Here is a 26,645-nt window from a genome sequence, read left to right as displayed (position 1 = left end):
AATAAGCCAGGCATGGGGCTGCACAACTGTAATCCCAGCAGGTTGGGAGCCTGAGGCAGGAGGATTGGAAGTTCAAAGCCAGCCTCAGCAACTTGGTGAGATCCTGTTTCAAAATTTTAATAAATGAAAAGGGCTGGGGATGTAGCTCAGTGGTTAAGTGCCCCTGGGTTCAATTCGTGATACAAAAAAAAAAAAAAAAAAAAACCTTAATAAATGTATGCTGACTGAAAAAATTAAATAAATGCCTGTAAAATTCTTTCTGCATAATGAGATAGCAGAGAGTGCGGTGCTGGTGAAGGAAGTTATAGAATAAGCCAGTCAGCACTGGTTTCCTGAGTGCCACACACACTAGAAAGAGAAATAAAGCATTCCCAGCTCAGGGGAAGGAGCAATGGCTGGGACTAAGTGGTTTGGAAATCCCTCATGAAACATGGGTTGAATAGAACCTTGATGGGCAGGTTGGCCCTAAGTAGTGGAAGGAAGTGGCCAGTCATGGAATCTAAAGATGGGTGTGTGGAGAGGAAAGGTGCAAGGTCGACTGAATGAGTGCAGTGGTACTAATCTGGCTGGAGGGAAGAACCGGTGGGGTGAGACAGCTGAAGCGAAGCGATGGTGAGATGCAGATTGACGCTCTTTGGTACCAAGCTGAGAAGTGAGAGCTTCATCCTATAGATGGTGGGAACCACTAAGATAGAATTTCCAGAGCTACTTCTTATATTCTATAGATAAGGAATTCCTCTTATTTAAGCAGATTTGTTTTCTTTGCATTGCAGTCATCCAGAAACAGAAGGCTCTTGCCATAATGTTGCTTAAAAGAGGGGTGCCAAGTTTTAGTGGGATCACTCTCACTGGGACGACACCTCTATCATCCAGTCAGTCCTAACCACACTCTGGTTGGGCAGCTACGATGATGCACCTACTGGCCCTCATTATGCCCACCAGTTAGCCCTGGGAGAAAATGTGAATAGGGAGCCCTGCTTGTCCTTGGTCACAATTGTTTTAACCTGCCTCCGTAGGAGCTGGGAGGACTCTGGTCCTGGTGTGCAGCGGGCATCCTGGGATCTGCCTTCCACGGATCTCAGGGTCCTCTCCTCTCCCTCCCTACGGTGGACCTTCTCCAGCTGTCCTTGTGTTCAGTGGCCTGTTCCTGTGTGCCTCCTTGTGTGCAGCCCATTCTGCAGTAGCTTTTAGAAACCTAGTCATATTCTGCTTTGGAAGACTTTCTCTGTACAATTGTTATTTAAAGCATACATTTTACAGCATAATTCCATTTCTGTTTTTAAACATGCATTCATAGACAAAACAATACCAAATGTTAACAGTGAGTCTGTTTCAGTGATTGGAATGTGGGTGTTCTTAAAACATGTTTTTCTACTTATTTTCTACATTTTCTTTAGTGAACATGTCTTGACTCCTAAGAAAAATGCTTAAATTTTTTTTAAATTTTATTAGTAATCCATTAGAATTACCCGTATAGTTTTTCTCAACAAGCATATTCCATGTGAGTTAAAATAGATGTTTCACTTATTTTAAATGCCAACTGCCATTTCCCAAAATATTTTTCTCTGGGTTTCCTGTACCTGAGCCTTTCAGGATTTAGTAGTAGGGCTGAGTTGTCTCAGCTTTGCCCTCCACCAAGTAAGGATTCCATTTTCTTGAATCTGCCCAGTTACTACTGTTTCAGCTGCTTTTCACTTTCTGAAATTGTGTTGCTCTTATGTCCTCATTGTGTTCCCCACCCCAGAGCATGTTTTTTGTTTTGCTTGAGATGGGAGTGTCCTTTTCAATACACAGGGAAGGAACAATCAGACGTGCTTGTTAAAGGGCCATCTTAATGTGGAATTCCCCTAACCCAGAGCTCCTCTATGAGCCAGACAGATACCCGATCCAGCTCCATCTCAGCTCTGAAGCTTTGTCTGACTTGACCTTCAACTTCATTCAGACACAGTTCTTTCAAATACTTCTAGAAATCTGATACATCTTCCCAAGTGTAAACTTACCACGTTCAAGATTTTATAAAAGAGTGTGCCATAAATTGTTGCTGAGCTCTTGTCAGACAGGTAATGGGGAGTGTGGGGAAGCAGGCAGGAGCTGTGTCATGAAATTCCTTGGTCAGTTTTCTTTATGGCTCTGTTTCAGTTCAGTGAATGGCACTTTATAGAACAATGAGACTCATTTTCACTGTGATTTGCACAGTGTGAGAGAGATGGGCTATGTAAATTGTGCCTCCCACCACCAACCCCAAACCTGGTAAATTCCCACAGCAGGGGTGCTTCAGGTGGTTGTGAACACTCTGTGGGAGGCAGATCTCAGGAAGAAGCTGGTACTTCACAGGCGTCATTTTTCCTTTCAGGCTCCAGTGACGTTTGATGACATCACAGTGTACTTGCTTCAGGAGGAATGGATGCTGCTGAGTCAGCAGCAGAAGGACTTCTATGGTTCTGACAAGCTGGTGGCACCACTGGGTATGGATTCCTACATGTCTCCACCACTGTCAGTGTAGATCAGTGTCCCCAACCAGGTCAGGACATATTGGAGAATTTTCTGGGGGCATTTTACTACTAAGCTACATCCCCAGCCCTTTTAATTTTTTATTTTAATTTTGAGACAGGGTCTCCCCAAATTGCTGAGGGTCTTGCAGAGTTACTGCAGCTGGCCTCAAACTTTTAATCTTGCTGCCTTAGCCCCCCTAGTCGATGGGATTACAAATGAGTCCCTTTTGTAGGCATTATTACATGACCCATCTGGCTCAGTCTCACATCTAACTTACTTGCCTGCAAACTACATACCACCCTTTCCCTTCTCCCCTTAAATTGAGGAGGAAAGAGAAATCTGGCTTGCCAGTCTTACCTTGAGGTCTACTTCCTGGATGCCCCAGAATAACCCCCCCCCATGTTAGGTAGAAAGCCTAGTCTGTGGATCTGTGAAGGCAATAAGGCCCTGGGGTAGTAATCAGTGGTGGGAAGAGCAGCAGACCTGTGAGCTCTCCCAGCTCTTCCACTGGATACTGGCATCCTTTTGCCTTTTTAAGCATTGATTTATTTCTTCTTAGGATTGACTAGAGATTTAATGAGATTAAACAGTTTAAAACTTTGTACAAATATAGGTATCTTTCATCTCTATTTTTTGAATGCTCTTTTTCTCTGCTTCAGTAGGTAGACTTTCTGTACCAAGGAAAGAGGTAATTGTACCTCAAACTGTGTATGCACGTATGTATTGTGTAGCTTGAGAATTCCTAATCCCAAAATCCAAAATGTGAAATGCCCCAAAGTCTGGAACTTTTTAAGAGTCATCTGCACTCAAAAGATTTTGGATTTCATGCCAGGTGCAGTGGCACATTCCTATAATCCCAGTGATTTGGGAGACTGAAGCCGAAGGATCACAAATTCAAGGCCAGCCTGAGCAACTTAACAAGACCCTGTCTCAAAATTAAAATTAAAATAAGAAAAGAACTAGGAATGTAGCTCAGTGGTAGAGCACCTCTAGGTTCAGTCCCCAGCACTGGAAAAAGAAAGAAAACGTTTTGGATTCCAGAGCAGTTTGGATTTTGAATTTTCAGATTAGGGCTGTTCAACCAGTAAAGTCTTTGAAAATGTTCCAAAATCTGAAACACTTCAGACCCCAAGCTTTTCAGGTAAGGTGAGTCAACCTGTATTCCCTCTCTGCAGTTGGATGACTGTCTCCCATGCCTTTATCTTCTTCCAAAACATAAGAATGAAGGCACGGCAAGAGCACACAGCTTCTGCTGGGGAGAGGTTGCATCTGGGCAGGTCTCTCTGTACCTGCTAAAGGCACAGGAAAACCATGGATTCTTCTAAGCCAGAAGTTGCATAGTAGCAGCTCAGATTGGACTCACAGATCATACTTGTTTTGTTTGCTTTGCTTTTTTATTTTTTATTTCTTGCTTTTACTTCTTTTGTTCACTGCTTTTGTCTTAAAACCATTTAAGTAAGTTACTAATACTTAGCCATTGAGAATTTTTTTTTTTCTTTTTTGAGAAAAGCCAGCATAAAGCACTTTTATTGCAGTAGTAAAACTTGAAACTTACATGTGGTGCAGGGGAAGCAGGGGACAAAGCAACAATTTCTCTCACCAAATCACACATAGGGTAGCAAAGGGTAAGAAGGGGCTGAGGGACAAAAAGCCAGGAAACTCCAAGATCAGCAGAGAGCCAAGCATCAAATACAGGTGATGCTGAAACTGCAACAACCAACAGCATTTTCTGAGAGAACACTCAAGGATGAGTCATGGTAGCCCGGCTTTCGCTGGGTGTTGAAGTCTACAAACACCTTCAATTTAAACTTTCAATTAAAGTTCTTGAAATTTACGAAGTGGAACTTGAATAGCTTTGATATTACAAAAGTTCTGAAAATCCATTAGAAAAACCACAAGATGGAAGAAAGAAAGGAAGGAAATTAAGGGGAAAAAAAATCCAAAACCAAAACCAGCCAGGTCACAAAGAAGGCTTCAGAGGTCCCTGCTGGACCAGGGACAAACACCTATAGTGTCCAACATCACAGTGAAAGAGATCTGCTTTCAAAAGGCAGAGAAAGGTTCAGGTGAGGGTGGTCCGGGCTAGAGAGGCAAAGGCTCTCCCCCTCCCCACTTCAGTTTTGGGTGGGCTTTTAATTTAACCCAAGGACATTTCTCACATTGGAGAATAATTCAGCCCTCAACAGCTTCTCAAATCTGCTATGGCTTTGCAGCACAGCAACAAGAATGTTCAATATATAATAGATAAAAATTTTATCCAAAAAATAAATAAATAAATAAAGATTCTTGCAAAGCCCACCCCCCAACACCAATTCTTGTTCTAAAGTTAATCCATCACTTGTGCTGTTAATACCTGTCAAGATTCTTGAATGGAAACCTAGATCCAAAAGACTGAAACAATCTTCACCCCAAAATGAAAACAAAACCACCAACTTGAGGTTTATGGCATACAGTTTAGGTAACACACATACCAGGAGCAAGGGGACGAGGAGTGGAGGAGTCAGAAGCAAGGCCGAGTGACAGAGCACATCCGGTTGGGCAGATGCTTGTGCAGGGTGCAGTGGACCCAGGGGACGCTCCGCATAGACTCTGCTCGCGTCTAGGTAGATGCTTGTGCAGGGTGCAGCGGACCCAGGGAATGCCACGCATGGACTCTGCACGTGTCTGGAGGCACCGGCTCCCTCCACTGCAGATCCAAGAACAGCCGAGGAGGCGCCTCTCGCGTTGTTCCAGTTTTAGAAGCTCCACATGGAAGACAGGAGTGGCATGTGGTGGGATGACGCCGGGGCCCAGGGGCACCATCGGCTGGTCTGGGAGACGGTCAGTGTGGCTCTCTGCCCACCTTGGCCCGGGCCACCCCTTCTTCCCAGCCTCGGGTCACCTCTGGCATGCCCAGCCTAAACATGAAGGGCCTGTTTCTGTTCTGGGAAGAATCAAATTTCTTTCCATCTTCAAGCATCCCAGTGTAGTGCACCACACAGGTCTGGCCACACTTCGGGAAGGTCGGCCCTTCTCCTGGGGAGATGGTCTCCACCTCCACTCCCATGGCAGTGGTGGCAGACGCTGGGCGAGCATTGCAACTGGCGGCATAGGACCTGGCAGCGTTTCCAGGGCTCGGGAATTTTCATATCCTAATAGGGATGTCTGACTTCTCTTAATGAATGGGACCTGTGGCAGTTCTGAGCCTGCATTCCATGTGGTAACCCTGCAGAGTTGAGTAACCACTGCCCGCTTCTGCGAGGTCAGGTCCTCTAGGCTGCCACAACCCCCAGGCCCAGTCAGGTTTCCTCGGTTATAGTACCAGGCTCCTCTCACCATTGGGGTTTGAGAGCCTCCCCTGGACCATCACATTTCACACCCTTAGCCCCTCCTTGCTTTTGCCTGCACCCCCCATTCTCTCAGGGCTCTCTCAAATAGCAGAGTTTCCAGACCACTGTACTAAACCACCCACTCCTACTTTCCTGGTCTAAAACGCCAAGAGAACACAACATGTGTTATAACACCAAGGAGTGTCCCCAAACAGAGCCCTCCTTAGTGTTGTGACCTAGAGCCACACCCTCACAGTGCTCTTCTCTCTTCCCAACTCAGGTCCGACCATTGCCAACCCCGAGCTGTTCAATAATTTGGGGCGAGTGTCCAAGCCATGGCCAGGCCATATCCAGGGCCAGAGGAGTCTCCTGGACCATCACCCCCGTGAGTGTGGCCTGTGCCCAGAGGCAGTCCTCACTGGAGGGAATAGAGAGGGAGCACCAGGACCAGTCTCCTCAGGACGCAAGTGCTGTTCTTCCCCAGTTGTCACCTTGTCTGAATATGCACGCCTCTCCAGTTCTTCTCTGCCCTCTTAGCTCCCTATCTTTGATTTCTACCCTGAAGTATATGTTTATTTATGTTTTAAGTACCCAGAAGGTGTGGCTCTCTCATTCCCAGTGCCCAGAACAATGCCTGGCGCACAGTGCATGCACCACAGGTAATCACCAAATGAGGGAAGAGTGAAGGAATAAAGGAACAGCCATCTGCTAAGTCCTAGAGATTTCTCTTTTCTTTCCTCTTTGATAAGCTTCTCAGCAGTTGGCTTAGCTAGAGCCACGCCAGATGGCATCTTGTTATGCAAGATGAGAGTTAACCCAGCCCCTCTTATGGAGAAGGAGGTGGGGAAATAAGAGCCTACGTGAGTTGAATCACAGAAGTTTGCTCTTGCTGTGGTTTCTCTCAGGTGGGCAAGAAGCAGCTCTAGACTGCTGTGTGACCCTGTAAAGAATCAGAAGCCAGGTGTGGTGATGCACACCCGTAATCCCAGCTGTTCCTGTCTACTTGGGAGGCTGAGGCAGGAGGATTGCAAGTTCAAGACCAACCTGGGCAGCTGTCTCAAAATAAAATAAAAACATCTGGGGCTATACTCAGTGGTAGAGCTCTCCTGAGCTCTGTCCCAAGTATCACCAAAAAAAAAAAAAAAAAAAAAGAATCACAGAGACTCATTCATTTTGTTTGATTTTGTGTTTAGAGCCTGCTGACTATTAACACCTTTGAGCTCTTGGAGTCAGCTACTATTTTATAGACAGGTCCATTAGGTTGGAGCAAAAAAATGCTTTGTTCTAGACCACTGGCCATCTAAACTTATTTCGATGCAAAAGAAAGGGCTTAGGGTGTTAGAGTTGTCTAAGGTGCATTTCATGGATGGAGTAAAAAAAAGAAACTTCTAGTTCAGCTTGAAGAAGAAAAATCCTCATGAGATTATGAGAGTTTTCACCTCTTTGAAGAGAGGAAGTTGAGTTTTGCTTGAGCCCTGGATCAGCGTTACCAGGTAGAAGGGCAGTAGTCCCCTTATCCATGGTGTCAGTCCCCACCATTTCAGATACTGCAGCCAGCCATGGTCAGTATAAAGCAGTGAGGTACTCTGAAGGAGAGAGAGACACATTCACATAACTTTTATTATATTAACATTGTTCTACTTTATTATTGTTTTCAATCTCTTATTGTGCCTAGTTTATAAATTAAACTTTATTCCATGCATGTATAGATAGGAAAAAAACATAGTATATATAGTTTGGTCTCCATGGGTCAGGCATCCATGGGGGCCTTGGAATGTACTCACTGCAGACAACAGGGACTACTGTACTCAGAGATGGTTCATGGCTTAGGGAACACTATCTGGGGACAAAATTGTGTCCAGGAGATAAGTAGCTCTCTTGTCCTAAAGGTACTAGATACTGATGCCTCTCTGTTAGGCCTACCCAGTAGGAGGTTCTTGGAGAGCAAGGAGTCATGTTACATGGCTTTAATGATTGAGTGTAACCCTGTGTTGTCTTACATCCATGTTCTTATCCATAAGTTCTGAGACCTGGGGGTGTGGCTTAGTGATAGAGCACATACTTCACTGTGCCCAGGCCCCTGGGTTTGATCCCCAGCACCACAAAAATAAGTAAATAAGTGAGTTCTGAACCCCTGAAGACTGCACTCCTATCTTAGCTTGTATTGATCAAAGTGCAAAGATCTCCCTTTGGCCAGGTGTATCTGTCCTTTAAACTTTTTAGAGGGGGTTCACTTAAAACCTGTCTCTGATTTTCTCCTGGATTAGGCAAGGAGGACCTCTCTTGCCTTGTAGTAGTCCAGAGAACTGTAAGTAGAGAATTCGAGGATAGGAGACTTCCTAGAAGAGCACAGGCTGTGTACTTTGGACTGTGCACGTGCTTTCCACCTTTTGTAGCAGATCCACTATGAGTTGTGGTGGCTCTGATCAGAATCTCAAAGCCAATTTCTTTTGTCTCTTTAAAGGAAAAGATCAGATGGGCTACATGGGAGAAATAGATGTGCAGGGTGCCACCAGGGAGGATGGACTATACCGGCCACCTCAGAAGAAAGCCTGCCTTGGCCGCTGCCGTGTGGAGAGCGGCACCATCGAGGGAGACTGGACAGGGAGAAGCAAGAAGCCTGTGAAGCCCCGATCTATCCAGAAGTCGTGGTTTGCACAGTTTCCATGGTTGATCATGAACGAGGAGCAGACAGCTCTATTTTGCTGTGCCTGCAGAGAATACCCATCTGTCAGGGACAAACGGTCAAGATTAATAGAAGGTTACACAGGACCATTCAAGGTGGAGACTCTCAAGTACCATGCCAAGAGCAAAGCCCATATGTTCTGTGTCAATGCCCTGGCCACCAGAGACCCCATCTGGGCAGCCCGTTTCCAGAGCATCAGAGATAGTTCTTCAGATGTCCTGGCCAGCTCTGAGCACCTCTTCACCACAGATTATCCCATGTTCTACCCCCCGGGGCCTCTGGGAGACTTTGATAGTATGGCCAACCTCCTGCCAAGAACTAGAGCTGAACTAGAGGACCCTGGAGGGAGCACAGCAAACCCCGCATTGTATCTAGACTACATTTCAGATTTGAGACAAAAAGAAATCACCAGTGGCATCCACAGCTCCTCAGACATTGACATCTTATGTGACAACGCTATTGAATTCTGCAGTCAGGTAATACATTCATAATGATCATTTGTCTTATAAAGAGAAGGGTTCCACATTGAATACAACATGTATCAAATGAAAATGAAAGAAGACTAGTAGCAATACTTAGTGCTAACATCACACTTCAGCATAAGCTCACATAGTGTATCGGGTCTTGTTTTAAGTACTTCACAGACAAACAGTCTATTATTATTAGCTCCTTTCTGCAGATACATGACTAGTGGACAGAACATGTAACTTCTGATATAAGGAACAATAATCTTTATCCAGAATCCACAACAACCACAAAAGTCAAGAAATAATTCACAATCACACAATGACCCTAGAGCTCTTAAATAATCAGTGTTTTTAAAATTTCAACTCCAACCTGGGAGTGATATAGCACTTTTAAACTCTGCAGAGTTTTTTCAAAGATGCTGTGTGATACAGTGTGTCTAATGTTGTTACAGGACAGTAGAGCTGGCATAGGTAACTCGCCGTGTCAGGTGAGCCTCAGGAGGAGGTCTTGTAAATGCTGGATTCTGTCCAGAGCCCTGACCACCAGCTCCTGCTTACTTCTGCTTCCTGCAGTGCTCCTTAGGTCCCAAACGACTCTAGCACTCACCTTGTTTATTTTGAACTATATAATTTTCTGGAAAGTTGGTCTCTAAGGAAGCCACGTTCATTGGAATTTTCCCCATTTCTCAACTGTTGCACATACACAGGATTTTACTATCAGCCATTGTTAGTGCTCCCTTTGGGAGTCCAGCAAGAGTAGCTCAGGGCTGGGGAGATAGCTCAGTCGGTAGAGTGCTTGCCTTGAATGCACAAGGCCCTGGGTTTGATCCCCAGCACTGCAAAAAAAAAAAAAAAAAAAAAAAAAAAAAGAGTAGCTCAGGTGTTCCTCACAGCTCACACCATAAGGAACTCAGCTGAAGTTAGTAAACTTGAATTTTTCCAGAATCCCAAAAAACAGCAAAGCTCATTTGTCTTCATGTTCTCTTCCAGCTTTTTTTCCATATTGGAAGCTAATAAACAGGTCTAACCTTTATAATCTGAATTCCTTTCGCAGTAAGACATGTGTGAACCCAGTCACTGATTGTAAGCATCCGTAGTTCTTTTTGATGTCTTTCTTCAAGTCCTATCAGGAAAGCCTAGCCAATGCTCCCAAAGGAAGGCAGTCCCCTCTGTGGTCATGGAAGAGCAGAGGGCACCCCTCTGCGGACTCTAGAAGACAGGGTGCAATCAGAGGTTCTGCTGGAACTCCTCTTTTACTGGCGTGTTTTTGTTTTCTCCCAGGAGATCCTAGGATCTGACTGAGGCTTATTTGATTTTACCTAATAATTCTAGGCCTCACAAATTTGATTCTTTGACTTCCAGTGAAGAAATTAATTCCTCAGCATGCATCTGGGTCTCTTGGTGGGCTTCTCAGGAGAAAGGGTCTTCAAAGTGACGTGTGTCTGACTCCAGAGGTGAGCTGAGCAGTGCTGCTCTCTGTTGCAGGACCCTCCTGAAGAGGGGCTGCTGGAGGTTCCTGTGGTGTCTGGGGAGCTCCCGGCAGTGTTTGAGGATGTGGCTGTGTATTTCACCCGGGAAGAGTGGGGCCTGCTGGACAAGTGGCAGAAGGAACTGTACAGAGACGTGATGTGGATGAACTATGAGCTGTTGGCCTCCCTGGGTAAAGCTTCTGTAGTCTCTCTCTCTTTTTCTTTCTCCCCCATTATTGAGAATTAAGTCCAGGGTCTTGCAAGTGCTCTACCACTGACCTACATCCCCAGCACTTTTTATTTTTTGAGACAGAATCTTGCTAAGTTGCTGAGGCTGTGCTTGAATTTGGGATCCTCCTCCCTCAGCCTCCTGAGTTGCTGGGATTACAGGCATGCACCACCATATCTGCCTTCCTATAGTCTTTTATATGCCAACATCAATTGGCTTAAGAACCCATATGGGCATCTATGGCTTGTTAGCCCTCTTCCCATTTCTGCCCTTTCCTTGTTGTGGACAGAGAGAACTCTGTTGTGTCCCTTAGAACTCTTCCTGCTTTGGAATACTGTACTTTGTCTCCTCTTCATCCATCTACCAGTTCATCCATCTGTCTATCCTCCACCAAATATTTATGGAGTAACTTCTACATGCCAATGAACAAGCATAAACCAAGGCCTCTGATTTTCAGGGGCTTATTTGAGAAACTGTCAAATGATACAAGCAACCACCATAAGAACTTCTAGAAAGAGTGCCCTGAGGCCACTGAAGTAGGGCCATGTTAATCTGGGTGTGGGAGGGATGGATCAAGGTCTCTTCTCAGGGAAGACCTGTTTTAAGAGTTAAAACCAGGTGCACGGGAAGGAGGAAGGGCATCTAGCATGACAGAGGCTGGGGACAGCAGGAGTGAAGTGAAGGCTGGAGGTAAAAGGGCCTCTCGGTAGGTCCCATGCTGCCCGTCTGCAGCAGTGTTGAGGCTCCTCCATCTCGCCAGGTGCCAACACAGGTCGGCAGCCTTGGCATTGGTTCACTAGTAAGGGTGTGCAGCGTGGAGAGTTGTGGAGGTAGGGGTGGCTGCTGCGTCCTCTCCTGCATCTGTTTCTTCTTCACTTTGCCTCTTTCCTGCAGACACCCAAGATTCCTATGCAGCATCAAGACTGGAAGACAGCTTTTCATCTTCCAGAGCTTGTATTTTGTTCTTTATTTTACCAAACTGTATCCAGAAGCTTGCAGAGTAGGCTGCTGTGTTCACTTAAGAATGCAGCAATCACCCATGTCAGGCTTCTGCAGATTTAGAAGTAAGGATATTATGACTTCATTGATGCCATGCCCCTTTGTTACGCTGTAGCTAAGATCTGGATTATTTTCTAAATATTATTGCCCTGTGTATTTGTTTTTAATCATTGTTCACCAATCTTTCTTTTTTTTTTTGGGGGGGGGGTGGTGCTGGGGATCAAACCCAGGGCCTTGGGCTTACAAGGCAAGCACTCTACCGACTGAGCTATCTCCCCAGCCCCACCAATCTTTCTTTATATGTTAGTGATCAAACCGAGGCTTTGCACATGCTAGGCAAGTGTACCTAAGTCACATCCACCATTGTTACTAATTTGTAAATGGCTTCCCAAACATTCAGAAATGGCTTAAGTAATGGTTTATTTTTTGGTGACAGAAGCTTTGTATTTGTGTCCAGGGCACTTGAACGTAATGAACCTTCAAAGACCATTGCTACCCTGCTGTGCCGAGAAGCAGTGAGAACCAGGGGAAATCCATGTGTAAAATTACACACCCACTGACTAAAACTGGGTCTTCCCTTAACGTACCTGGCAGCAGCAGCACAGGAGCTCCTGCGGACAGTAGTGAAAGCAGTGACGATGTTATTGTCCTGTGGACAGTGCAGTGGGTGCTGACTCCATCTCGCTTAGCCTGTACTTGATCCCGCAGGTTTTGTATTTTGACAGCATGAGCTAAGCATTATAAATTTTCTTTTTTATTTACATAATTTAGGAAGTGGGGAAATATTAGCTACGTAGGGGAAATTGGGGTATAGTTTAGTCTTGGTTAAGTTTTGTTTGATAAGCAAACAATATAATCAGAAGAAGGAGAGGTAATTCTGCTTGTGGGTTGGGTCAGGAACGAGGAAGGCTTTATGGAGAGTGGCTTTGTCCTCTTGCGCTGTCCTGAAATGAAAGCAGTGTCTCGCCCTGGGTCTGAATTGCACCATGGCATCCCTGTGAGTTACCTCAGTTTGGTGCCCAGCCAGTTGCTCTTCACTCTCCCCCAGTTTAAGTAATTTCTCATGTTTGAGAATAAAAGCATGTTAAGGAGCCTGGGAATTATAAACAGGGCCAGGCATATGTGAGTTGTACATTTAAAAGTCACCTTTTAAAAAGCACCAGGTCAATAATTAGGATAGAAAATAGTGTTGAAACAGTGGAGAGTCTCTAATCATTATTTTTCCTTTGAATTGTTTTAGTCTCCTACACTGGAATTCCCTGTGACAAACACTTTAAGAGTTGAAACCAAGTATTATTTTGCATTCTTTTAATTATTTTTTGGCAAATAGAACTTCTTCTTGAAATGAACTCATTTTTTGACTGCTTCTTATCAGAGTTTGCAACTGAAAAGACAATTAGTTTCAACTGAAAAAGTTATTTTAGATTTTAAAATTATTGAACCTATTTTTAAACAGATAGTCTCAATTTGATGCAAACAATGTTGATATTAATTTCTTTTTCTTTTCTTTTCTTTTTTGGTCCTGGCGATTGAACTCAGGGATACTTAATCACCGAGCTACATCCCAACCCTTTTTTTTTATTATTTAATTTAATTTTATTTATTTTGGTACCAGGGATTGAACCAAGGGTCATTTAACCACTGAGCCATATCTACAGAGTGTCTGACTATCCTTTCACTTCCATACTTTAAACTCCGGTTTGACTTTGACTATATTGGATTAGGGGGAATAAGAGTCCCCCCAAAAGAGAAAAATATCAACTATATTCTGCTAATAGGAAACTAACTGCCAATAATAGAAACAGCCAGGCTAACCTAGGAACACCGGTAGCCCTTGTTTTTTATTAGTACAGGTTCAACACATGCCACGTGACCAAGTTACTCATGTGAGGTAGACAGCCCTGTAACTGCAGCTCAACCTCATATAGCTAGGGAGGAGGTTGTGTCACTGAACAGAAACCAAACCGAGTGGAGAGTTGGAATTGCTCAGATGACATCCAGGAGGCCAGCTTCTCCTTGGCAGGTCCTGGACTGTGCCTCCAAGTGGGAGCGAGAGGGAGGAGAAACGAGCGGGCTGAGTGGCCCTCTTCCACCTGAGCTGTGGGGCGGGGCCTGTGCTCTGCCAGCTACGCCCTTCCACGAGGTTCATGGAGTGTCGGTGTGTGCTCCTACTCTCGCAGTGGCTGGTCCCCTCAGCCTCTTTTCATCACTAGAGCTTAGGAAGTCTGGAGATTCCCTTCTGTGTCACTTGTTCTGAAGGAAACAAAAGGTTTTGATTACCTTGGGGCCAGGGTGCTGGTGGCAGTCAAAGGTGGACAGTCCCCAAGGGAAATATAATCTGAGGAAAGAGATTTGTGAATACTTGTTTGACTGTTTTCAATTATTCTTTTAAAATATTTCTTCATAATTATGTTTTTAACCAAAATAGTTCCAGTAGGACTTAGCATGCAAACATGACAGTCCCCTGTCCTACCTTGATCCTGAGTCCTCCTTCTCAAAGTCATTGAACTGTTTTCCTGTGAGTTCTGTCCCAATTTCTAAATAAGAGTATTTATTGGCCTTTATTCTACAAAGAGTGGCTTCAGTAGAATGTGCTCGGAAATACTTCAATCTCTCTCGTCACCACAGGGGCATGCCGGTCCTAGAGGGATCTCCTTTCTCACCTCTGGGACAAATCTAGGGCAGGACCTGTGACTTTTTCTTGTCAAACCCAGATAGCAGAACATCCTCTAGGTAACAAGTGAAATGTCTAGTGCAGCACTCTCTAGAAATGTCCTGGTCAAGCGTAAAGGAAGGCTGACAGGCCTTTCCAAACTAAGGGAGGCTAAAAGGTGTGGCCTCCACACGCCAGACGCCAGGTTAGATGCTGGACTAGCAAAAACAGGAGATAGCCATAGAGGACATTTTGGGGACAACCAGAGGAATGTAGTTGTGGGGTATGGATTAGATAATAGTATCATATCAATGTTTAATATTCTGGTTTGGATCATATGCTTAATTGTATAGGACACACATCGCTATATAAAAAGTCCTGCAAACTCATTCACTATTTTGCAGCTGTGTAGGTCAGAGTCCAGTGCCACAGCGGGCTCTCTGGCCAGAATTAAGATGCTGGCCGAGGAGTCTCCCCAGAGGCTCTGGGGAAGAATGGCTCACTTAGGTTGGTGACAGATCCTGCTCCTTACAGTTACAGAACCAAGGCCCTGGTGTTCTGTCTGACTGTCACCCAGGGATCTCTCTCAGCTCCTGGTGGCTACTTGCAGGTGCTTTCCACGAGGCCACGTCCATCCTCAGGCCAGCCACAGTGTGCAGAGTTGTCCCGTGCTCTGAAGCTCTGGCCTCCCCATCTACTTCCAGCTGTAAAATGCTCCCAGCTTTTAAAAGGCTCTGGGATGGGACCAGGTCTGCCTGGATGCCCTCCCTTTGTTACCCAACATGAAGCCATCACAGGAGTGATGTCCCCTGTTCACAGACCCTGCCCACACCCACGGGGAGGGATCAGACCAGCATGAGCCTCACCAGAGGCCATGTTTGAGTTCTGTCTGCCTCCCTAGAGGATGTCCTTGAGTAATACCCACAGGGTGGAGGGCTGGACAACATTTACTCTTCAGTTGGTTCAGAAAAATAATGTATCCTACATCCACGTACCAAGAACAAGTGTGATGTGAGCTCATGAGCATGATAAAGAAAATGGGACAAAATATAAACAGTTGACCCTCCTTGTATCACTACTGAAACTTTTAGGTAAATCTGAAATTATATCAAATTTTTACCAAAGAAAAAGCTAGAGCACAAAAATCTAGTCCTTCATTTAGTGCTAAGTGTACTTCATTTAATGCTAAAGTTTCTTAGCTTTCCCACTTCATTCTGTATCAGGTCTAGAATCAACCATGTAAAAGGAAGAGAGCGGCTGCTAGGCCTGGTGGCATATGCTGTGATCCCAGCAGCTAGGGAGGCTAAGGCAGGAGGATTGCAAGTTGAGGTCAGCCTCAGCAACTTAACGAGAACATGTCTGAAAATAAAAAGGACTGAGGGCCTCACTAGAACAGGGTCTCTGGGTTTAATCCCCAGTACCACAAAAATAAACATTTTTTAATAAAAGCCAAGGGCTGTTGTCTTCCTGACCCCAGCTTATTCTAGGATTTCTGGTGCATCCTGGGGTGGGGACTGGGGGTAGGTAGGAGATGTACAGGAAAGCTTTACCTGGCATCCCTGGCAGCTGACGCCAGGTCTTCACAGCCATGATAGTTTACAGCTGATTCTTTGGGTGTGTTTTGGGCTCTACAGACCACCTACCACAACCCTGTCACTGGGGACCTTTTTTTTGGAGGGGGGGGGCACTGGTGATTGAACCCAGGGTGTGCTTTTCACTAACCTACATGCCCAGTCATTTGTATTTTCTATTTTGAGACAGGATCTCTCTGAGTTCCTGAGGGTCTCGCTAAGTTACTGAGCCTGGTCTTGAACTTGCAATCCTCCTGCCTCAGCCTCCTGAGTTGCTGGGATCACAGGTGGGCACCATCATACCTGGCTTCTGGGAACCTCTTGACATAGTTAAATGTCTTCTTTGGCTGTCTTCTTAGTCTTTTTCATGGGGGGACCGTCACACCAGGAAACAGCTGTCATGGGCAGAGCGTCTTCAGTATGACTCTGGGTCTCTTCTCTCCCCTGCATGGCCCACATCTGACCATGGCAAGCCCATAATTACCCTTTCCTCAGACAAACCCTGAGAATGTAGGCAGTTTCTACCAAGGCCCCTATGAGGGTACCGCTGTCAGCATGTGCCTTTAACCCTTCCCAGGCCTGAATTCATGGCCAGCCCCACAGCTCTGGGGGACACAGGTTAGGATGCATTTCCTATCAAGCTCGTAATCGGGAGAAAGAACCCCACTCCATAGTAGGAGAGAGGGACTCATGATCCACTTGACAACTCTTTCCAGAAACATCTAATACCTAATTCCCTGATCCAATTTCAGCTCCTTGATTCCCTGTTCCTGGGTGAGGGCCAGGGCCATCCTCTTTCCAAATGTGCCTCTGTGGGCCAGCTTCAGAATGGATAGTTGACTCCTACTGTTTGGGGCCTTCAGCCCAAACAGACAGGCAGAACCATGCTTAAACACCTTGCTGCCTGTGCTCACTGCCTTCCTGGTTTGTTGATGTAGATGTGTCTCTTGGTTCCTACCGTCGAAGGTGAAGACATGGCTCCTCACATCACCCGGGCCCACTTCCCTTTCCCTGTCCTCCCAAGTATCGCATGCTTTGTGGTTATGTCAATGTAAGTTAGTTGCCTGATTGTAATTATGTGTTAGTAAATATTGAGCAAAGCAGTATATTATGATGACATTTTCTTTGTTGTAGGACTGTCTCCCCTGGAATTGGAATTTTTTTATTTTTATTTTTTATTTTTCTAGTGTTTGTACTCTCTACAAATCTTCTCAGACTCTCCAGGGGAGTTACATAATTCCTCTGAAGTCTTTCCACATGGTTGAACATCAAGTGAACTGTTGGTCTTATTCTTTTTCTGGAGGCTTCCTTCACCAGGCCTTCCTCTCCCCTGCTCTCTGTAAACTAGTGATCAAACTAGTTGCTGGGCCCTCCTTGTCCCTCCCCTCTTCCTGGACCTGTCTCTCCTCTCACAGTGTGTGTCTTCACTTTCGGAAGCACATCCTTGAGTAGCCTCCTAAGGCAGGGTGGGTGGAAGGACATCTCTTTAAGACTACATATCTGGGGCTGGAGATATAGCTCAGTTAGTAGCATGCTTGCCTCACATGCACAAGGCCCTGGGTTCAATCCCCAGCACCACAGAAAAATTAAAAAAAAAAAAAAAAAAAAGACTACATAGCTGAAGATGTCTTATTCTACCTGCACCGCTGGTTGATGACTCGATGGCCACAGAATTCCAGAGTGGAACCTGATTTTCCTCAGTGCTGTTGAGAGCATTGCTTCATTAGGTTTTACAGATGCAGTTGAGAAGTCTAATGCCCTTATATTTCTAAATCTTTGAACACTACTTATTTATTCTACTCCAAAAGCTTTTAAAATTTATTCCAGTGTCCTGAAATGTCTCATGATATGGCTTTATATGGGAGTTAACTTATTGTTTGTTCTTGCTATCTGGTGCTTCCCTTCCACAGAGAGAAATACTTTCCAATTTAGGGAAGTGTCTTGAATTATTTCCTCTATGATTTCTCCCTATCTATTCTCTTCCTTTCCAAAACTTCTCTATTATTTAGATATTGGACTTTCTGGATTGAGCCTTGGGTTTTTGTTTGTTTCCTATATTCTGCTTCTGTCTTTTTTACCCTACTTTTTTAGAGGTTTCCTCAGTTTTATTTTCTACCAATTCTATTTTTTAAATTTTTCTACTGGATTTTTCTATTTATAAGCTTCTTTTGTGGATGGCTATCATGATTTTTTCACTGTGAATACTCTTTATTTTTTTTTCTTTTTTGCAGTGCTGGGGATTGAACCCCATGCCTTGTGCATGCTGGGCAAGTGCTCAACCACTGAGCTACAGCCCCCAGCCTGTGAATATTAATTCCAGGTTGTTCTGAAATTTTGTTTTGCTCCCTGTGAGATCTTTAGTTCTTCCAGTGCTTTTTCCTACTTGTTTTGGTTTTTCTCTTTCATGTTGGAGTCTTTTCTTGCAGTTTTCTCTATGTCCATTCCTATTTAAGAATAAACCTTAAAAATGGATGGGAGCTCCACATGTAGCTGGAACTCAACAAGGAACAGGTGACACGTAGAGGACCAGCTCAAACCTGGGTGTCTCAGTGAGGTGTCCACACGCTGTCCATTGATGTTTTGGAGGGAGGGTGAGGGGAAGTTCGGTATCGGCAAAGAGAAACCTTCGTCTCTGCTTGGAGCTATAAGCCGAGCCAGGGCTCTTGGGCCAGCGGCGCCCTCAGCCTTGGTGCATCTCTGGCGTTAGCACCAGGCTTCTTCGCCTGTCAGCGTCCTGGGCTCTGGAGCCTTTCTTGGTAGGTTTTCTGTGGAATCTGTTCTCCCCCAGGTGAGGTGATGATGTTTCCTGACCTCCTGGGATGGCGAAGAGGGCCTGGGGTCTCTGCAGGCTTTCATTCTATCCAGTTCCCTCACTGCTTGCCCACCTTCTTCCCTCCCAGTTGTTGATCTCTCTGGGCTCTTGCGCTGCACACCATCTTGCTTCTCCTTGTTACCCGCCTGCAGGTGGGTGTGCATCTGTTGGATCGCCCTCTTTTATTTCCTTTCCTTCTTCCAGAACTGTGGCCTATACACATACTCAAGTAGATGCAAACGCATGTAAGTAGATAGCAATGGGCTTTATTTTAAATGGAGAAGCAATTTCTTAGCATATCCCTGAACAATAGTCACATTTTAAGTAAAAGGTAACTTTCTTTTAGTTGGATTTCAGGATCTGTTGCAGGTGGTAGGTTTTCAAGGGCCCTTCAAATGCCCCCTCAAACAGCCTGTGCAGTTGGCCACCTAAAGTGCACGGGGACGCATGCGTGGGACAGTTGTGGGTGGTGACATCCACTTCTTGTGTGGCTTTCCTTTTCACTCTGCCTTCGCTCTCCTTCAGCTTTATCTTCTCTTTTTCCTGTTTTCTGCCTTCCCTCTGAATGCATTTCCCTGGCCCCTGGCTCCCATGGCTGACCCTTGGAGCTGCAGAAGTGACCCATCCTGGCTAAGGGATACCCTGCCCCAGGCGTCTCTTTGGCACTCTGGGTGGGTGTGCCCTCAACCTGCCCTGGCTGACTGGACTGACTGAGGACAGACCCCAGGCCCCACTGCATGGACTGGGGCCAGGTCCAGAGGGGCTGCTGAATGGTGGTCCGAAACAGTGGCAGCAGTATGACTCTTCACTCCTGCAACAGGGCCTGCTACCGCTAAGCCAGACTTGATCTCAAAACTGGAACGGAGAGCTGCCCCCTGGATCAAGGACCCAGATGGGCTGAAGTGGGGGAATGGTCGGTCCCCAGGTGAGTTCACACCCACTGAACTCTGAAGGTTATATGTGTAGGGGCCCAAGTAGCCATGGCAAGTCACACAACATTAATTCAGCCATGTTTATCCTGGACCTATTGTGCATCAGGCCCATGCTAGGTCCTGGGTAGGCAAAGATGACTGAGAGACTGACCCTGCCCTCAGAGTGTGGAATGGTCTAGCAGCTGTGACAGTAAGGAAAAAATATGGTCCTTTGATGAACAGAAGTGCTAACAGGCTCTGTGGCAGAGCCAGTGGGAGAAGGCACATGGGGACACAGTGGACATGAGGACCAGGTGGCCCACAGGTTGTGGGCCTCTCCTCCGCTCTCTCCTGGGTGCGTGGTGACAGCAGTGTGAGGAGTGTGAGAATAAGCTGTTTTGTGCATCTCAGTCAGCCTGCTGGCCCGTAGCTGCCATGTATGCTGTGCCTCCCTTCTTTCCAAGGCTCATGGAAGACTTAGGGACGTTGAACCTCGTTTCTTTGTAGAGACTCACAAGAGGATTAATGCCACCCGTTTAACAATATCTGTGACCAAGGGCGATTAATTAAGCTTATTAGCCTGTGGCATTGTACCCCAGAGCAGCTAGAAAGATGGATGGGGGGAGGGGCAGAAAAAGAGCCCACAAGGACCAGACACTACTCTTGGGGAGCCAGTTGACCTTCCTTATTTTTTCAGTTGTAAATGGACACAATACCTTTATTTTACTTATTTATTTTTATGTGGTGCTGAGCACCAAACACCTGCCTCACACCTGCCTGGCAAGCACCCTACCACTGAGCTACAGCCCACCAGATTGGCTTTCACAAGTAATGATGGGGAGGGGTTAAGTAGAAGCCACTAGTGAACTCTAGAAAGAGGAGTCACATTCAGCTTCTCTGCTTTGCATAAGGAGCACTTATTGATTGGGAGTATCTTAGCTGGTAGAAGACTGCACAGCCCTGGCAGCAAAACTAATCACAATTTTATTTTCCCCAAAGGGAGAAAGAAAATGGTAGCAGAAAGAGAGGCAGATGCACAGTCCTCAGCTGCAGAATCGGCATCACTTCCAGCTCCTCCTACGGACACTTATGCCTACTGCCCTTCCAGCATGTGTGAAGTAGAAGCAGAAGGACCTCGGAAAATCCAGAGGACTTACAGACCCCGTTCCATTCAGAGGTCATGGTTTGGGCAGTTCCCATGGTTAGTAATTGACCCCACAGAGACCAAGCTCTTCTGCTCTGTCTGCAGAGAAAGACCTACCCTCCATGACAAATCATCTCGGTTAGTTCGAGGCTATACTGGACCTTTTAAGGTGGAGACTTTAAAATACCACGAAGTCAGCAAGGCACACAAACTCTGTGTGAACACTGTGACCATCCAAGATGACAGCCCTCAGGCTGCCCTGGTCCCAGAGATCTCTAGTGACCTCATGGCCAACATGGAGCACTTCTTCAATGCCGCCTACTCCATCGCATACCACTCCAGGCCCCTGAACGACTTTGAGAAGGTCCTGCAGCTCCTCCAGAGCACAGGGACTGCGATTTTAGGCAAGTACCGAAATCGCACCGCATGCACTCAGTTCATCAAATACATCTCAGAGACTCTGAAGAAGGAGATCCTGGGTGACATCCGGAACTCTCCATGTGTGAGTGTATTGTTGGACAGCTGCACAGACTCCTCTGACCAGGCCTGCGTGGGGATTTATATCCGCTACTTCAAGCAGATGGAAGTGAAAGAGTCCTACATTACCCTGGCCCCTCTCTACAGTGAGACAGTGGACGGGTACTTTGAGACCATCATTGCTGCCCTGGATGAGCTGGACATTCCTTTCCGAAAGCCTGGCTGGGTGGTGGGCCTGGGGACTGATGGCTCCACCATGCTGAGCTGCAAGGGAGGCCTTGTGGAAAAGTTCCAGGAGATCATCCCCCAGCTGTTACCCGTCCATTGTGTGGCCCACCGGCTGCACCTGGCTGTGGTGGATGCCTGTGGCAGCATCGACCTGGTGAAGAAGTGTGACAGGCACATCCGAACTGTCTTCAAGTTTTACCAGTCCTCAAACAAGAGGCTGAGTGAGCTGCAGGATGGTGCGGCTCCCCTGGAGCAGGAGATCGTCCGCCTGAAGGACCTGAATGCAGTCAGGTGGGTGGCCAGCAAGAGGCGCACACTGAACGCGCTCATTGTGAGCTGGCCTGCCCTGGCTCGGCACCTCCAGAGTGTGGCAGAAGCTGGGGGCCAGATTGGGCACAGGGCCAAGGGCATGCTGAAGCTGATGAAGGGCTTCCACTTCATTAAATTCTGCCACTTCCTTTTGGACTTCCTGAGCATCTACAGGCCCTTGGCTGAGGTGTGCCAGAAGGAGACCGTGTTGATCACAGAGGTGAACTCCACGCTGGGGCGGGCCTATGTAGCGCTGGAGACCCTCCGCCACCAGGCGGGGCCCAAGGAGGAAGAGTTCAACGCCAGCTTCCAGGACGGGCAGCTCCATGGCATCTTCCTGGAGAGGATGGAGATGGCAGAGCAGCGGTTCCAGGCTGACAGGGAGAGAACCATCCTGACTGGGGTCGAGTACCTCCAGCAGAGGTTTGATGTGGACCGTCCCCCCCAGCTCAAGAGCATGGAGGTATTTGATACCATGACCTGGCCCAGTGGGCTAGAACTGGCCCACTTTGGGAACGATGACATCCTTACCCTTGCCAGGTATTTTGAGCTCTCCCTTCCTACAGGGTACAGCGAGGAAGCGCTGCTGCAGGAGTGGCTGGGTCTGAAAGCCACGGCCCAGAACCTCCCGTTCTCCATGCTGTGCAAAAACGCCCTCACCCAGCACTGCCGCTTCCCCCTGCTGAGCAAGCTTGTGGCTGTGGTGGTCTGCGTGCCCATCTCCACCTCCTGCTGTGAGCGGGGGTTCAAGGCTATGAACCGGATCAGGACCGACGAGAGAACCAAGCTCTCCAATGAGGTACTCAACATGCTCATGATGACAGCAGTGAACGGTGTGGCAGTCACAGAGTATGACCCCCAGCCTGCCATCCAGCACTGGTACCTGACCTCCTCAGGCCGGCGCTTCAGCCACGTATACTCCTGCACCCAGGTGCCAGTCCGCTCCCACACAAGTAAGTACACAAGGGTGACAAAGCAGAGAACCTTATCAGCCAGGTCCCACACAAAGCCAGAAGTGGGAGGGAGAGCCCACAAAAGAAGTTCTTCCCCCAGGACCCGTGGGGCTTCCGCGGCGTGCCCCCCACTTGCTAGTCAGACCAGTGGGTGCTGGAGACATAAGTGCTACCCTCAGCAGGTGTGTGCCCAACCAGAGAAACCAGGAGCAGGGGCTCGGGCAGCAGGCATGGTGGGGAGAGCATGCGGTCCTGTGGCCTTTGGACCACCCTGGAGCTGTGATTGTCATTCGAGAGCGAGGTCATCCACTCAGAACACTGAGAACAGTCTGAGTAGTACAGATGGCACCGAGTGACGCCACTGCTGGAAATTAAGCTATAGGACTGGATGGGTCTGGGCAGGGCATCACATCCTAAGCAGGGCTGGGTCAACCCTGGGCTGTGTGGGGATTGGCAGGAGGGAAGAGGACATTGTGGGGCAGGGTGGCAGTGAAGGTGAGACTTGGAGGGCAGGCAGAGCGTCTCAGGCAGTGAGCATTGAATAGAACAGGAAGACAGCCAACCTAGATGGCAGGGCTCATTTTAGCCACAGGCCTGAGGGCAGGTCAGACCAGAGGGCAAGTTACCGACAGCTGTAAATGAGAGATTTCCCTCTTCTCAAGTAGTCACCAAGAACCAAGGCAGAGGCGCTAGCTGTGGGTGTTCTCCAGGCTGTTCCTGTTTGCTCAGCGGGGACAGTGGGTGTCTTCTAGCTGGTCACCTTACCACTGCTTCCACTCTCTCTTTACCTCTGTGCCCATGGTCATCAGAGTGGACCAAGGCTCTGCAAGAAGCCAGGTGGCCGGGAAACCACAGCTGGGGCAGGAGGAGTCCCTCCGATATGAGAGGCTGAGAGCCAAGAGAGGGCTTCAGTGAGTCCTGCACACACCTATTGAGGAAATGTGGGGTGAAGAGGCAGAGGTGTCATTGGGTGCCCTCCAGCAAGCTGTCCAGCCCACAAGACCAGGGACTCTACCCAGGAGGACGCAACTGGAGATACCAGCAATTGTATGTGGGCAGGCACCAGGGACCCTTCAGCAGAATATCTCCTGTGGGAGCCTCCATGCATTGTGTGCACACCAGTGCCCTCCCCCACGTTGTGACAATCAAAAGTGCCTCCAGACATCGTCACATGTCTGCTAGGGACAGATTCACACACACACCCCTGCCCAATGCTGAGCTTTGGGCTCACCAACAGAACAAGAGCAGAGAAGGGCTGTGGGTGCAGTGCTTGCCCGAGGCTGTGCTTGGCTGTGTACTTTTGTGTCTATTTGTCATCCTCCCCTCCTGCACAGGTGCGGGGCTCAAAAAGGAGGGGATGGGAGCACTCCACCTGGAGGGCCCCATGGCCCAGAAGCCACCCATCCCGCCCTCCAGGGAGCCGTGGAAGTGCTGAAGGACTGCATCATGGAGCCTCCTGAGACTCCTGTACCCAGCCCCAGCCCAGGGGCCCACCTGGTTCTGAGCGAGCGGCAGCCTGGAGGAGGCCATGGAACCCCCTCATGACCCTGGCCCCTCTCCCACAACGTACAGGAACAGGCCCTCTGCAGATTCTAGGTTGCCTGGTGGACATGCCCCCTCAGGCCCAGAGTGGGATGAGGTAATCAGGAGGTGTGCACTGTTGCCCACGGTCGCCTCCAAGCACAGCAGTGCCTCAGCCCTCGAAATAGGTCAGGGAGCTGGCACCTCAGAGCATTTCTCTACTTCCCTTGGGAGAACCCTTTGCATGGAGCACCAAGATGGGTTGTCTTGCCACAGCTCCAGGACAGTAAGATGAGTGCTTTCCCTGAAAGAGAGCTCTGTGCTCCCCAGCGCCCCCTGGAGCCCTTAGGTGTGGCCAGCATCAGACCAAGACCTTTTCCTACAGAGTACCTGGCATCGAGTTTGGCATTGGGGGACTTGGGATCAGCCCAGCTCTACTGCAGGCAGTGGTCAATCCCTGCCTTTCTGTGCCTCAGTTTCCCTGTCCATGCAGTACAGCAGAGAATTCAAGTGCCTACTGGCTCCCCATCGGCCATAGCATTAGACAGGGCCCTCTTCAGGTCCCCATCCTTAGTGGACAGGTAAGTTTTGCCACCAGAGCCCTGCTGTGGGCCGAGGAGCTCTCCATGTGTCCCTTCAGCAGGACAGTCAGTCCATGTTTCTGCAGCCTGCCTGGGGGGCTCTGCCGGGAAGCGCCAGGGCTGCCTCTTAGGTGTGCCTCACCGTGACGTGTGGAATCACCCTGTCTGGGCTCAGCCACTGGCAGTTTCTAACAGGCTCCTGCAGGAACTTTGTGGGTATCCCACAGCTTAAGAACATGACCCTCAAGGCACAGAGGGCCTCTGGCACTCCCAGGTCCTTTGTCCTCGCCGTTGTCTTCAGCCTGACGGGAAGCACTTTCCCTCCTGGGGAGTCGGCAGCTTGGCCTCTGCCGGCTCAGGGGCTGCCTGTCTGGGCAGGATGATTCTTCCAGGTTCTGCCTTCCTTAGCCCTGGGCGAGAAGTAGGAATGTTTGAGGGGAGGCCTCCTGCAGGGCTGGTCCCTGCTCTGTGCCGCAAGGGCCCATGGTTGCCCCTGACCACCACTCTGCCTGCTTCTTATGCCAACAGGTGCTAGAAGTCTGGAAATGCTGGCAGCCAGGTGCCCCACCACTATGCAGCTGCCCTGGCTCCTGCATTCCTTCCTGTCACCCCCTCACTTAGCCTTAGCACCTCGTGTTCCTCTGTCAGGAATTCTCCCCTTCTGCCCCTACCCTGTGGAGCTGTCTCTCCATCAACCCTGAGGGCCTGAGGGCCAGGGGCAGCACAGGCCTTTGACCCTCCTGCTCTCCCACCCACCTGAGTGTCAGTAGAGTTCAGGAATTTTCCAGGGCAGGTGTGGGGGCTGCAGCCCCACCCCAGAGATGAAGTGATGGTCCAGCAAGTACCTTTCCAATGCTTCTTCCATCACTTCAGAGTCCCTCTGCACGAGTCACCAGTCTGAACATTGAGGGTGGTTTTCTTCAGAGGAGTTCTGGAAGGAGGTTCTGGAGCTGAGGGGCTACCAGGTGAGCAAGTGCCCTGCCCTCTCCACATCAGGGCACTGTGTGGATGCCACCCAGGGCCTCCAACAGATGGAGAGGAATTGGTCCCTGGAGCAGGCAACTGAAGATGCTCTTTGCCCCAGGTGTTTGCCCTGTCCATTTTTCTCGAGAGGCCTGGCCAACTCTAGTATCCCTTTGCCTGCTCAAGGTGAAGAGGAAAGACGAGCAGCATTCTTGTTGAGGACCCCTGGTGGCCATGTGGCAAGCGCCCTTCTGTCAGAACCTCAGTGCCCAAGCTGGCCTCCTTGCTGTGTCCAGGGCAGGTTGTCCAGTTTTAGAGTCTGGCCCTGGAGCTCCTGGTGGGAAAGGCACCCTGTGTCTGCCTCACAGGGAAAGGAGCTGAGGGCATTGTGAGGAGGGAGAAGTGCTTTCCTTTTGGCCGTTGTCTCCACCTCCTTCCCTGCCTACAACCTTGATGGCATCTCCAGGTGCACATCCTGGCATTTGGCCCTCCCCTTCCTCGATGACTGATGCCCACAAGGGCTGACATTCCAAGTAACCAGCATTGTCCCTGACACCTTGATTCCAGTAGCCATAGAGACTGGGGGAGTGAGGGAGCTCAGCCCCTGTCCCAGCCAGATGCCTTAGAATGCATCCAACTCTAGACCTTTGCTTCTGTGTGCTGCAGAGGCAGCTTCCTAGGGTGCTCGGCATGGCTCAGGACAGGGTGGGGGCTGCCAGCTCCCTCACACAGCGTCTTCATAGCCAAGAAACCAGAGGTGACCGGCCAGGGACAATTTGCCTCCTCTAGTTTCAACAATGTGCAAATGCGGTTTAAAAAACCATGTTCAATTCTTAACCTTTCGTTATCTGAATAAAGCAGTTTATTTCGA

General features: G+C 48.2%; 1 protein-coding gene and 1 pseudogene across 1 annotated transcript in view; one reads left to right on the top strand and one right to left on the bottom strand.

Annotated features, from left to right (window-relative positions):
- The window catches only part of Znf862 (zinc finger protein 862), a 29,686-nt gene extending 3,041 nt beyond the window's left edge, over positions 1 to 26,645 (top strand). Inside the window, exons 2-8 of the mRNA XM_047561998.1 lie at positions 2,354 to 2,465; positions 6,082 to 6,186; positions 8,266 to 8,963; positions 10,440 to 10,614; positions 19,508 to 19,612; positions 20,598 to 22,709; positions 24,044 to 26,645. Coding sequence (XP_047417954.1) covers positions 2,354 to 2,465; positions 6,082 to 6,186; positions 8,266 to 8,963; positions 10,440 to 10,614; positions 19,508 to 19,612; positions 20,598 to 22,709; positions 24,044 to 24,144 — 3,408 coding nt within the window. The 3' untranslated portion in view covers positions 24,145 to 26,645. The remainder of the gene's footprint in view (positions 1 to 2,353; positions 2,466 to 6,081; positions 6,187 to 8,265; positions 8,964 to 10,439; positions 10,615 to 19,507; positions 19,613 to 20,597; positions 22,710 to 24,043) is intronic.
- Positions 4,179 to 5,539, bottom strand: LOC124990446 (peptidyl-prolyl cis-trans isomerase FKBP1A-like; annotated as a pseudogene).

Source organism: Sciurus carolinensis, chromosome 8, assembly GCF_902686445.1.
Source record: "Sciurus carolinensis chromosome 8, mSciCar1.2, whole genome shotgun sequence".
NCBI lineage: Eukaryota > Metazoa > Chordata > Mammalia > Rodentia > Sciuridae > Sciurus > Sciurus carolinensis.
This window is presented reverse-complemented; position numbering and strand designations above follow the sequence as displayed.